Below are 14,342 nucleotides of genomic sequence, written 5' to 3' on the forward strand. Positions count from 1 at the left end.
AGTTTTGACATTCACGTCCAAACGACTCAAATATTTCGAGCTGAAAGTTTGGGACAAGGTAAGTACACCAGTCCTCTATATTTTGGCGTTTAAATTTCATACGTACTCAGACTTTTATTTTTGTTCAAATCGGGATAGTCCCTTTAAAGCATTTTGTCTGGAGTCACTCTACTTTGTGGGACATTTTTCGGGCATCGATTATTATTTGTGAATTCAGCTGCAACAGTCTGATTGGATGGTTGGAATTCGGGTCGGCATAGAGTGGGATATCAGTAGCAATCCGATTGGAAAATTTGAAGTTGCTTAATTCACGAGCTAGAAATGCAGAAAACGCAACTTGCAATCATTCATTGAGCTCATCCGCCTAGGCATCACTGGGCCATTTTATGTATACATTTATCTACTATTTCTTGATTTTCTGCAGCACATTACTTTGGCACATGGTTCAACTAGACGGGAGGTCCAAGTGGCCCACTCTGATCAACCGACTTTGGTCGTTTTAGCTCTGTAGAATGTACATTTCTCATTTTCATTTGTTGTTTTTTATGTTCAGCAGGTTTACCTTTGTGTCCTGAGTACATTTACAAATCAGGTTAGATAAATATTTTTACTTGGGTTGAATATAACCCTCGTCGAGCCCTGAAGCCATGCACAGGCTATCCGTGCAAGCCACCCCCCCCCCCCCCATAAAAAAAAAAGATTACAAAGGCATGGCCGAGGTTTCTGTTAATTGAGAGTCCCTCTACCATTTTTGATATTCAATGGATATCAAAAAACTAAAAAAACGGGACACTCCTTGTAGAGAATGTGGTAAGGAACAGCATGCAACCATACTGCTTAAATTCACATCCTTAGCACTCATTCCTATCAAGGTGTCCCCGCATAGGTCGTTAAATTCAAGTAGAGGAGTTATTCGTTGTCGGAATCTTGAAGACAGCAGTGAGGGTCAAATGGTAGAATACTTTTCATATCTAGGCGTCTCGCATGTAAAAAGGATTTTCGTGCGCCGGGGAGATATACTCTTATATCAGATTCCAACTGCCAAGGGATCTTTTACGTGCATGTCAATGTGTTGATGGGGCCCCTGTATTTCGTCCAATCCAAACGACTAGACAGCCGCAGGAAAAGCTACAACTTAGTGCCTCACAATCCATAGGGGGCCCTAACATGTCTACCACACCCAAGCTAGAAGCCTACAGTACAAACACTGGCGTATCTAATCAAAATGCTGATCTATATTTCGTTTCGTTTTTTTTTTATAATGAAGTAAAGACCAGTAAAACGAAATTTGAACAATAAAAAACAAAACGAAATATACTTAGTTCATCGCTACGATACAATGACGTTGGTTTTAATCAAATGAACACTTTCAGTTACACCTAAATCAAATAATTCTAGATTTTATAAAAGGGATAAAGAACCCAGTCAAGTACACAACTGAATGAATAAAACCCAGTCAAGTGCAACTACCCAAACAGATGCATTGTGTTTAATTAGAAACGATTCTACTCAAACCACCCCAGTTATCATCCTCGGTGGTCTCATTCCGTTCTACCCCACTAACCCATGGGTTAATCCATGGGGGCGAGGCGTGTATTCAAGTTATCTGCGGTTGATAATTGTGCTATTTTTATCGACCAATTACATAAGTCGTTAATTACAAAGGAAGTTGGCGAAGGGAAGTAACTCTCATCGGGTCAACAAAGCAAAACGCTAAGGCTCCCCTTCAAGAGACACGGTTAAGAATTAGCCATAAGTTACCCAAACATCCCTAAGCAAAAAACAATATTATTTCATATTATGCTAAATGCGTATTTATTAACATCAAATAACAATATTTATATTATATATTATGGAAGACGAGACAGATATTTAAATATGTGGGTTCAAGAGTTTTATTGAGAATTGTATCTTAATTTGGCGGTTTCGTAATATCAAAACTCAATCGTTTACACTTGGGTATCAGCCAGAGTACCTTCACACTTCACACACTAAATTACCAAGTACATGTATATGTTCAATAATAATAAACATAACAGAATGGTAATAGTATAGAAACATTTCAGATAACGAACTAATAGTAATAATTTTAACAAAAGTCAAACATATACATTTTATACATAAAATAAAACCATGTACGAATAATCCAAACCATTAGTCCTAAAAAAACGGTATAGGCAAAATAGTGAAATAAGGCAAAATAGTGTAATTAGCATATGGACTGTTCACCGTGTACAAAATACACGACAAACAGTGGTAACAGGTGTCCGGAAGAGTAAGCTTACCCTGCCTGGCGTCACACCAAATCAGCGAAACATACTTCAAATTTTGATAATACAATAAAATATAAATGAATTAGAAATATATACATTATTTACATAAATCAGTCAGTGTACATGAATAAAATAATAAATAAAAATTCATTAAACATATATAGCGACAAAATCCAGCTGGAAACAACTGCTCTATGGCGCTTTTACAATGATACAATGATACAGGTCTAAAGAAAGGACTACAATATACAGATTTAGCTTTTGCATAATGCCTGTTTAATTCAGAAAATACTATGACAATATCAACAATAGATTATCTACCTGGTTGGATTTCAACAGATTAACAAGAGGCCCATCAAAAGATTGATATTGTCTACAGGAGGATTCAAATTGGTTGAACTTAAACTTCTAGTAATAATATCAAACCAAGACATTCGTAGTGTATAAAATCAGTTAACAAGTGATATTCCATTTGTGTATTCGAACATGAGGAATGGATACAGTCTCAGATTGAGTGGGCGGGGTTGTTGTAGCTATTGAACTACGGACCATGAAACCACTGCGGTAAACAGATCCATGTACTTTAATTTTATTATAATTCATATTGACGTTTAAGTGATGTTTTTACCATTTGCCAAACTATCTCTTTGTTCTCATTATCTTGCCATTTGATATAAGTAGTAGTTTTCAATAGAGCGTTCAGTGATTTACTCATATTAACTGTTTCTATATCCTCTAGTAATACTACTACTATAGACTCTATACTCCTATCTATAACCAATTTCTGAGCTAAACTCATTTCAAATTGACACCATTTACTTCTAGCAAAATCATTGGACAAAACAACAAGAACTTTACGACTGCTTTCCATGTGCTGCACGATATTATCAATGATCAGTTTTCCACCAAGAAAATCTCTTTCGTGGATACACAACCTAATGTTTTCACCTTCCTCCACGACAGGTAGAAGATCATGTAAAACCCAGTCTCCATCCTCTACACAGTAAGCAACAAAGGCGTCATGGACAAAGTGTTTCTCTGCAATATCCAACAGCTGTTTAGGTCTGTATCTCCACATATAAATATGATATTTAATATGCCAGATATATTTGTTGATAACAGAAGCGATCAAAATGACACAGATAAAAAAACATGTTACTGTTGTCACAGAGATAAACGCTCCAGTGTTATTCAGACAAATTCTCTCCGTTATATTCAGACATCTATAGCCTTCCGGATAATCCCAAAACTTGTATGGTTCCCTATGAATCCACTGAATCAACCAAACCAATTCACACTTACATACGAACGGATTTGCTGTTAAGGATATTGTTTTCAATCTTTCCCTCAACACTTCAGGCAACATTTTACTTGTAACAGTCTGAATTAAATTTTGACCTACATTTAGGTTATTCAATTTAGTGTTCCTTTCAAACAAATTATTTGGCCAGGATTTAATCAGATTCCAGCTAACATCTAAATAAGTGAGATTATGATAATATCTGGTGACAGTAGGTATTGTCTGTAACTTACAATCCAACAGCAACAATTCTTCAAGAGATACCAGAGGGGTTAGCGTTGTATTTAGTTTTTCCTCCATTTTAAAGAAATTATTTTTAGCCAGATTTAGTTTTTCTAACCGATCCATTCCACAAAATGCACATCCATGCAGACTTTTAGTGGTCAATTTGTTCCTTGATAGGTCTAGACTTAGCAGGTTGCTGTTGTTGAACGCACGTTCCTGTATATAAAATGTTCTACTCTCTCCTGAGATACACAACGAGCTAAGAGACTTGAAAGAATGAAAATAATCTGTTTTTAATAAGTCAATGTAGTTTAAACTCACATCCAAGACTTTTAGCTTTTCCAAGCAGTTTAAATATTCCGGAACGAAATTACCGATCTTGTTGCTGTCTAGTTGCAATTCTGATAAATCTGGATAGGAGTTTCGACGAAGACAAAGGTTTGGTAAAGCAGCCAAACTATTATTAGAAATAGAGAGGTGTTGCAGATGTTGGCTAACACCAGGAATGACGGTGGAAATTTTGTTATGCGAAACATCCAATTTTTGCAATTTTTCTATTGCATTAAATGATGTCATATTAAATAGTTTGATACTATTCTGAGATAAATCCAAGGTTATCCTTTCCGCGGATTTAAAGTCAACAAAAACATTATATGGAATATCTTCTAAGCGATTTCTACTGAGAAATATCTTGGAGAGTCTGCTATTTCTCTGAAAACTAGAGAATAAGTTCCGCAACGAATCTGAAGTGAGTAGATTATCGCTTAAATCCAAGAAGGAAACCTGCGATAGATTTTGAAAAACGTTTTCGTCAATAGACTGAATTTCATTATGATGTAGAGTTACCCATGATATTTTTGTGTTGCTAATGTTTAAAACTGTAGTTGGACCTATATGAGGTAAATAATTAGATTTTATGAATATGGCTTTGGTGTTATCGGGAAATTTTGGAATGTAGGTAAGGTTTTTATTATAACAGCGAGCAATACGATGTGCGCACCGGCATAATCCGGTTGAACACGCATCCTGACTTGCCACAGATGGAAAACAAAGAGCAAGGATAACAACAGCCAACATCTTGAATGGATCTACCATCAAAACAGTTCCCTGAAGAAAAGAATATTTATTTTAAGACGGATGAAACAAAATGGGGTTTAAGGCCCTACATGTCTGCACAAGCCAGGCCGTTGGACAACAGTTTGTAATAGATTTTTCCGCTCCTTTTTCCAAAAACATTGTGATCATGATAAAGGTGCCTTAAATGGGCTGGTTCAAATCTGGTGTAAAAATTATGGTTATGGGATGACAATTGCTCTAAATGATCAATGTTGCAACCTTCTGTTTTGTTGTTAGCTCTTTCCCTTAAAACCCCATGATAGAGGTTACCGTTTTTAAATGATTTTCAAGCTTGTGAACACAATAGAGATCAGGTTCCTCGAATGACCCCTTATCAACATCCTTGTTGTAAATTTTAGATAGACTCGCAGTTATGACTATACTAGTTAAAAAGCCAACAGTGAGGCTGATGTCCCCCGCTGAAATGCCAAAATAAATAGATGACACATATTAATTAATCGCACCTTTTTTTCAAAAGTATCGAGCAATCAAGCTGATTATCAACTATACACTAAGTTTTATCACTCTCTATCATTGAACTCAATCAAGACATTCACCTAATGAACATCTACATCAAGTTTAAACATTCTACCTCAATTCAAAGCAGAGTTGCTATGTTCCAAAGTCTTGACCAATAAATTGCTTATCGCTCCTTAGCCTAAGCAGAAAATTCTCACCATCGAACTTAGTCAAGGTAATGATATAATCAATCTATATTCAGAGTTCCATCGCTCTCACTTCATTATAACCAAAGTTATCGTGCCCCAAAGCATCAACCAAACAGATTGCTTATCTCTGCTTACCTTAAGCAGACAATGTTCATCATCGAACTCCATCAAGGCATCCACCTCATGAACGCCTACGCCAAGTTTGAAATTCGTCCTCAGTTAAAAGCAGCGTTATTGTGTTCCAAACTCTCGACCAATCAAATTGCTTGTCGGTCCGCTAACCCTGAGCAGAAAATGTTCATTATCGAACTTAGTCCAGGTATTGATGTAATAAAACTATACACCAAGTGTCCTGACTCTCAGTGAATTAGAACTAAAGTAATCGTGTCCCAAAGCATCAACCAATGTAATTGCTTATCTCTATGCTTACCCTAAGCAGAAATTCTCATCTTCGAATTCCATCAAGGCACTGACCTAATAAACACCTACGCCAAGTGTGAACATTCTAGCTCTATTTGAGAACGAGAGTTATTGTGTTCCAAAGTCTCGACCAATCAAATTGTTTATCGCTCTGCTTACCCTGAGCAGAAAATGCTCATTATCGAATTTAGTCAAGGTATTGATGTAATGAAACTATACACCAAGTTTCATCACTCTCACGTAATGCCAAAAGTTAGTCTCGGTCATTTAACACAGGGGTATAATTGACAATTGAACCAAGTTGTAGTTTGTGTGCAATGCCATTTAAATAACTTGGTTTTCATCTCGCAAAAGAGGGGTTGAGTGACAGAATGGTTAACGCGTACACGCTGAGACAAAAGATCTGTCCTTGAGTCACGTGAAGTGGTTTCGATTTCCCGCTTGTCGGTGACACTTTTATTGAAATAAAATTGACCTAGTTTGTGTCGAATGAACGTTAAACCCCATTTCTCTCTCTTTCCCTCTCATCCGACAAAAATATCAATTCACCAAACAAAGTCCGATGAAATAATTAATTTTACTTTTGCCCAGAGGTCTAATCATATTATTTGTTCTATATTATACGATATAACGAGAGATAATATACTTACCTTTCAACATGTAGATATAACAGGTGCCCGTTTGCTTACACAACTACAACACGAGTGATATGAGTAACCGGAATAGAAGATTAACAATATATAAAAAAACAAATACTTTAAAGATGCAGTATGCAAGATTTAGATAAAGAGTTGTCTAGATATACCGATTATAAAATAGATAAGGAAAAAGGAATATTTTGAACATTGAAAATTTCAGTCAAATTACATTATTCCAACGAAGTTACGGATGCTGATCAGAATAGTGTAGTGTCGGTTACCATTGCTATCATTGCTATGACAACAAGTAAAGCCTTGATTATTCATTTTTAAATCAAAACGTAATGGAGATTGTGTTTCAATTCATTAAAATCACAAGCCTCTGATAATCTAGAGAGTTTATTTTAGGTTTGTCATGACAATATTTATAAAACATTTGAGTCTAAAGGATAGGTCTGCAATAGACAGATTTAGAGCTTACATAAAGTATCTTTAAAGACATGATGCGTCATTTTAAACAGCAATATATGAATCACTTACAAACTAAAATATTGTAAAAGATGAACCTTCACAAATAATCGAAACTAGGGAAGTTTAAATTTATCCTGATGGGTTTTTCACATCCTTCTCATTTCCCCTTAAAACTTCGCGAGTGACCTACATTACGTAAGAGCTAAATCTACCTATTGCAGATCTTAAATGTTATATTAAATATTCACATGACAAGCCTATAATCAACTATCTAGATCGTCGGATGATTGGGATTTTAAATAGAATGAAACACGATCGCCATTTTTGAATTACTGGATAATCGATACGTTTATTATCGTAACAATCGAAAGGAATTAATTAAATAAAATGGTGTTTAACGTCCTATTGTTCTGCTCCGAATGGGCTAATGAAGACGGGCATACACCATGCGGTGTGCTATGAAAGACATTTTGCCCAGACAGCGGCCCAGACAGCGATAATACACGAATCACCCATTCCAAAAAAATGGCGTCTCGCTGTTGCATTGTGGGAGATCCGTGAGCAAACTCACGATCAGGCCGCCATTGCTTTGCATGGGATTTCTCTGACCAAATTTCGAAAAACGCCGATTTTACGTTAATTTTAGTGATGGGGGATATTTCGTATGATGTGATAGAGACACAGATGGTTGATGCACGTACAGAATACCTCAGAAAGCACATTCTGAAGTATACAGATTAGTCCGGGGGCTGAGGGGGGGGGGGGGGTCCTGTGTGCAATCATATGTCCCCTAATTTTGACTCTTGATCCCTGTAGGGTACCCATTGGAGATTGAAAAAAACTTGGGTAGACATTCCAGATATGGGGCAGAAAGGTGTAATTCAAGATGGCGTTCAAGATGGTCGCCGTACCCATATACCCGATATAACTCCATCTGGATTTGTCCTAAAGTGATGAATTTGGTGTCTTTAACTAGGTTTTGAGGGTCAAGGAATCCATTGAAATCATTTTCAGGGTGAAAAAAGTAGCGGGTAATGGTGAATTCAAAGATGGCCGCCACGCCCTTCCGGCTAGCCTGTCAAGGTGCATAATTGAGCGAGGAGAATAAACTTGGTGTCTTTTCTAGAGTTTTAGGGGTCAAGGATTGCACACAGACCATTCACTCTGCCGGAAGAACAATTTATCATTGTTAATTTCAGTATAGGGCAGCCAGTTGATCAGGATACTGGTTTTACTCAACCAAAATGTCAGAAGGATTTGTGATCATGGCCCTGAACTTGTGTAATTAACGATATGATTGGTTACTTTAAGCTAAATGATGCAATTAGAATAATTCCACTCACGTGTAATCTCGGGGTATTTTATAGACACATGTTATGGTTAAATAACTCTTTTTTATATAACAATATGTCATTTATACCATAAGTTGATTTAGTACACACTACATATGTGAATATGTTTGAAATTACTAACTTGCCAAAGATATTAATTAATGAAATATAAAGCCATCTTATTTCTCTATTCCTTGTCCATAAATTTAAAAACAATGTCTCAACGACGATAGTGCTACACAAGGACAGGAGCGAGTGGCACATTTCACACAGTTACATTTCAAAGACACTTCATCTGGCAAATTACGATGGTATTTATTTGGGACAAGACATTCGTTTTCCATGGTAAACCCATAGTCTTGTGGGTTCAGTAAAAAGTCTCCCAGGCAATTGACTTGGATGTAGGTTGCATAGAATGCCCTCTGAATATGACCTTCTGTAGCATCATAACTGGTTGGGGGAGGGTAAATAATTGTCTTTGACTTTCTGTGATGGTACCAGATGAAACGTAAATTATCCATCGTTTCAATGCCATGGTTCCCTCTGTTCATCACTTGTACCAGGAACTTCTCAGCGTTTTGCACACAATCCTGTACATCGGTATGTGCCCTCCCAAAGTCCTTCAAGTGCAGAACAGGATCGGCCTTGATGCCAGCAGCTTTTGTGCCAAATTTGCTGGTAATGTCACAGCCGGTCAATGCATGTGTCGCAGGGAGGACTTCACACATTGGTTTTCCAACTTTCACAGCTATTACATGAATAGGGATGAATCTTGTCTTGTCGCCAACTCTCCCTCCGAGCCAAAGTTCAGCGAGTCCATTTGTTGCCAACACCCACACAGTCGATAAAGAATTTGCCAGATGAAGTATCTTTGAAATGTAACTGTGTGAAATGTGCCACTCGCTCCTGTCGTTGTGGAGAAAGTAACGTCCGCTGCTGCATATTCTGTAAATGCCAGGCAAACAGTCAGTGCAACCAATGCAAAAACCCTAATGGTGGTATTTTGAGAAATTGAGTAGGTGTAGTTCATAAAAAAAATGATAATCAGAAAAGTGATCCTAACTGTACAACTTATTTAAGGTGAACATTTGTAGATTTGTGAATATTGTGTACAGCATTGTTCAAGATAACAACGCTTGTCAAAATACGATAGTTTATCTCTAGATGTTAATAAAGTATCCAATCTCTGTCACATAGTCAGACAAATCCTTCTGACAATTTGGTTGAGTAAAACCAGTATCCTGATCAACTGGCTGCCCTATACTGAAATTAACAATGATAAATTGTTCTTCCGGCAGAGTGAATAGTCTGTGTGAAATCCCTGACCTCTAAAACCCTAGAAAAGACACCAAGTTTATTCTCCTCGCTCAATTAAGCACCTTGTCAGGCTTGCCGAAAGGGCGTGGCAGCCATTTTGGCGGCCATCTTGGAATTCACCATTACCCGCTACTTTTTTCACCCTGAAAATGATTTCAGTGGATTCCTTGACCCCCAAAACCTAGGTAAAGACACCAAATTCATCACTTTAGGAAAAATCCAGATGGAGTTATATCGGGTATAAGGGTACGGCGACCATCTTGGACGCCATCTTGAATTACACCTTTCTGCCCCATATCTGGAATGTCTACCCAAGTTTTTTTCAATCTCCTATGGGTATCCTACAGGGATCAAGAGTCAAAATTAGGGGACATATGATTGCACACAGGACCCCCCTCAGCCCCAGGACTAGATCGCAAAAAGGTAAAATGAAAACTTCAAAATAAACAGCTGTCAAAACTTAACCTTCGTATCAATCAGCTGATCGCTGTCACTTTTAACAGGTCAATACTCAAACTGTGAGTGTACAGTGTTGCATAGAAATAAATAGCACAGGGTACATTAAGAATGCTTAATAAAAAACATGTTTATTACGTTCAGTATTATTCATTTATATATTTTAAAATTAATTTCTATTATTAGTCTTGTTGTATGATCTATTCTATGCCTACGTTCATTAGTTTTGCTGAGTAGACCAGCGCTACCAACTTCTTTTTGCGGCCTGTACACTTAAGATTTCGCTTTCTCAGGTATTCTTTAAGTGCATCAACCTTCCAGGTCTCTATCACATCGTATGAAATATCCTCCATCCTTAAAATAACAGTAAAATCGGCGTTTTTCTCAATTTGGTCAGAGAAATCCAATGCAAAGCAATGGCGGCCTCCTCGTGAGTTTGCTCACGGATCTCCCACGATGCAACAGCGAGACGCCATTTTTTTCGAATGGGTGATTCATGTATAGCCGAAAAAGGGGAGAGCTAGGTCCCCATACCCAACGACGATGGTTGTTTGGGATTCAAGTAAGTCACTCAAGATAGGCTATTGAAACCACATTGAAGTTGCTGTATTCACGGGCTAGAATAGCAGAAAGATGTGTTTGCGGCAGTTAAATATTCAAGAATTCATTGGGCTCGTACGCCAATGCATCACGGTACCATTTTATGTAAACATTTATCTGATATTTCTAGATATATCTTGGTAAGTGGACACCGGTGAAACATACATCATAAAAGGCTTCTGGTTATTAAAAAATTTAAAAGTCATGTCATGATCCAATAGAAATAATGAATTTACAACAACCATATATTTATCGTTGATGTTATACGTATACAATTTCACAAACCCTCTTCTTTATATATACTATTCAAAAAAAGTAGGGGATATTTGATTTTGGGGGCATAATACTAAAATATGCAAATGACTACGAAAAAAGTCACTATAGAACCTAACAGAAGAAACATTTCCAGTTACATGTGACGCCCAAACGCACCAATAGCTACCGCATGGAATGCAGGTGATGCTTGGGATCATCATGGGGGTCCAACCCAAGTTTTGCACGACTCTGACTTTGAATGTTACAGTCATTGTGGCATTGAATTCCAGGGTGGTAACATCAGTTTAATTGTTTTAGTGACCAGAAAACAAATTTTGATATGCGTCGGCTTACCCAAAATGAAAGGTTACGTGCCCTTGGCATGCTACAGATCGGCACAACACAGGCGGTTGTGGCGCGGACGATGAATGTTTCTCAGTCTGTCATAAGCAGGCTATGGTCCAGATACCGTGATACACAATCTGTACAGGACAGACCACGCTCAGGTCGACCAAGGGCGACAACTCAAGCCCAGGATCGATTTATCCGTACCTTGGCCTTGAGAAATCGTATCATCACAGCAAATCAGATCAGCGCTCGTCTTCAAACAGACACTGGTGTGAGAGTGAGTGGCCAGACGATTCGGAATCGACTGCATAGGGGTCACCTTCGCGCCCGACGTCCTCGCGTGATCCCTTGTTTGAGAGATCATCACATTCAGGCAAGACGTCGTTGGTGTAGGGATCGTCAACACTGGGATAATCGACGCTGGAGCAATGTGATGTTTTCAGATGAGTCAAGGTTCACTGTTGATTTTTTGGACAGACGTAGGAGGGTGTGGCGTCGTCGAAACGAGCGCTTCCAAGACGTTAACGTCATCAGACATGATCGATTTGGGGGTGGTTCTGTTATGGTGTGCGGAGGCATCACTGTTGCTGGAAGGACGGCTTTACATGTTGTTGCAGGGCGTGTTACAGGCCAGTACTACCGGGACAACATCTTGGCAGTCCATGTTGTGCCGTTCGCACGACGTCATGGCCGCCGTTTCATCTTCCAGGATGACAACGCAAGATGTCACAGGGCCAGGATCGTTACAGGTTACCTCCAACAACAGAACATCACCACATTACCTTGGCCCGCACTGAGTCCCGACCTCTCCCCCATCGAGCATGTCTGGGACATGCTTGGACAGAGGTTACGTCAACGTCAACAACGTCCTGCCAATGTCCAAGAACTTGCTGCTGCGTTGCAACAGGAATGGGACAATCTGGACCAAAATGACCTTAGACGTCTCATTAGGAGTATGCCACGTCGGATCAATGCTTGTTTGGCAAACAGAGGAGGATTTACCCGTTACTGACTTGGTTGTGATGCTGTGGTAACTTTGCTGTTTGACCCCGGGTATCATTTTACCCTTATAATGGTCAGTCTGTGCCTTACTTAGTCTAACGATCATTTGGAATAAATCGATGAATGTGAACTTCATTTCATTTTGTCATTTCTTTCTTCGTCAGTTTCATTAGGTGACTTTAATAACACTTAAAAATCAAATACCCCCTACTTTTTTTGAATAGTATTATATACTCAGCCAAATTAAAAACTTGACACTCGGGATTTTTGGGACTAGATTTTTAATATTTGGTTTAAGGCAACTATTTTAGTGTTATGTTGTGCACAGACGACCTTGACATCAACAGAAAGCAAGAACAGGTCTCGCCGAAAGTCCTTGACATTGATAACGTTCGTGATGTCACAGTACCCCCCAAAATGAAATTCACAGACTTGGGAAACAATAGGAATAAAGTGTTTAGTAACGGTTGTGGCCTCCTCTAGCGTCTCGTACTGCCACACAACGTCTTCTCATGGATCCCAGAACATTAGTAAACACTACCCGAGGAAGACGTCGCCACTGCTCAGCAAGAGCATGTTGAAGGTCCTGCAACGTCAGTGGTGGATTCACTTGCTGACGAACACGTCGACCAAGTTCGTCCCAGATGTGTTCAATAGGATTAAGGTCGGGGCTAAGCGACGGCCAATCCAGGACTTGGACACCGGCATTTCATAAAATATTCTGGGTAGCAATTGTTGTATGGGGTCGAGCATTGTCTTGTTGAAACGTTAGTCCAGGTCCATGTCTCTGCATAAACGGAAGAAGAACAGGTTGTAAAATCTGATCCCTGTACTGGACAGCATTTACGTTCCCTTGGACAACAACAAGAGGAGAACGTCCATGTGCACAAAAAGAACCCCAAACCATGACGCTGCCGCCACCAAATCGGTCAACTTCTCTGACGCATACTTTAGCGTAACGTTCACCTCGTCTGCGGTACACACGGGCCCTGCCATCGGCAAATCTCAAAGTGAATCGAGATTCGTCACTAAACACAACCGAATTCCACTGTCTTTGAGTAAATCTTATGTGTCTTGTGGCCCACACAAGTCGGTTACGGCGATGAAGAGGTGTCAATATTGGTCCATTATAGGGCCTTCGAGCTCGAAGACCAGCAGCCTGCAAGCGATTTCGAACAGTTTGTGCAGTTACCCTTCCACCAAACATCTCACTACTTGTGGAGGTTGCAGTGACAAATCTGTTTCTAAGATGACGTAATCGTATTGCTTGATCTTCATGAGGCGGTCGGCAATAGTTCCAGTTTGAAGCACTCTAATTCTAAGATTAATTATTGTCTGGCGTGAACAATTAAAGGCTCTTGCAACAGTGACCACAGCTACTTATAGCACGTAGACGTTCTACATTTGAAAGGCGCGGCATTTTCTAACAAAGATGAAAATAACAATTTTAATTTGTTTCTCCAGTTCAAGTTACGTGTGCGTGTTCAGTTTAAGCAAACTTGCATCGATTGACCTCACGAGTTTGTGTTTGCACGTGTTTTTCAGGTTTTTCATCTTTATATGCTCAAAAGTCACGTGATCCACGTGACTTTACAATTTTATGAAATTAAAGGCTTCTTACTACTTAATATTGTTAGAAACACTTTAAAATTTATTTGACTTACCAGAAAAATAAATTTGTTGGAATTCATCAGTGTCAAGTTTTTAATTTGGCTGAGTATATATTATCAATGGCATACTTATTCAACAAGGACGTTACTCAAACATCTATTTTATTTTACACATGTGACGGCGTCAAGGAACATAAAAGGCTTGAGTATTCGTGCAAACCAGTGAGGCGTTACAAAGAAGATGTAAATACAGCCGTAATAATGTTAGATTCCCACTATCACGATTCGCCCCGAGAAAACGCCCGATTCTTT

At 38.8% G+C, this 14,342-nt stretch overlaps 1 protein-coding gene across 1 annotated transcript; it reads right to left on the reverse strand.

Annotated features, from left to right (window-relative positions):
- Positions 1-1,817: 1,817 nt before the first annotated feature.
- Positions 1,818-4,374, reverse strand: LOC126824542 (toll-like receptor 2). Its single transcript, XM_050553774.2, has one exon. The coding sequence runs from the start codon at positions 4,372-4,374 to the stop codon at positions 2,866-2,868; it is 1,509 nt and encodes a 502-aa protein (XP_050409731.1). The 3' UTR covers positions 1,818-2,865.
- Between the last annotated feature and the right edge of the window lie 9,968 nt (positions 4,375-14,342).

The sequence above is a fragment of the Patella vulgata genome, chromosome 6 (assembly GCF_932274485.2).
Source record: "Patella vulgata chromosome 6, xgPatVulg1.2, whole genome shotgun sequence".
Taxonomy (NCBI): Eukaryota; Metazoa; Mollusca; class Gastropoda; family Patellidae; genus Patella; species Patella vulgata.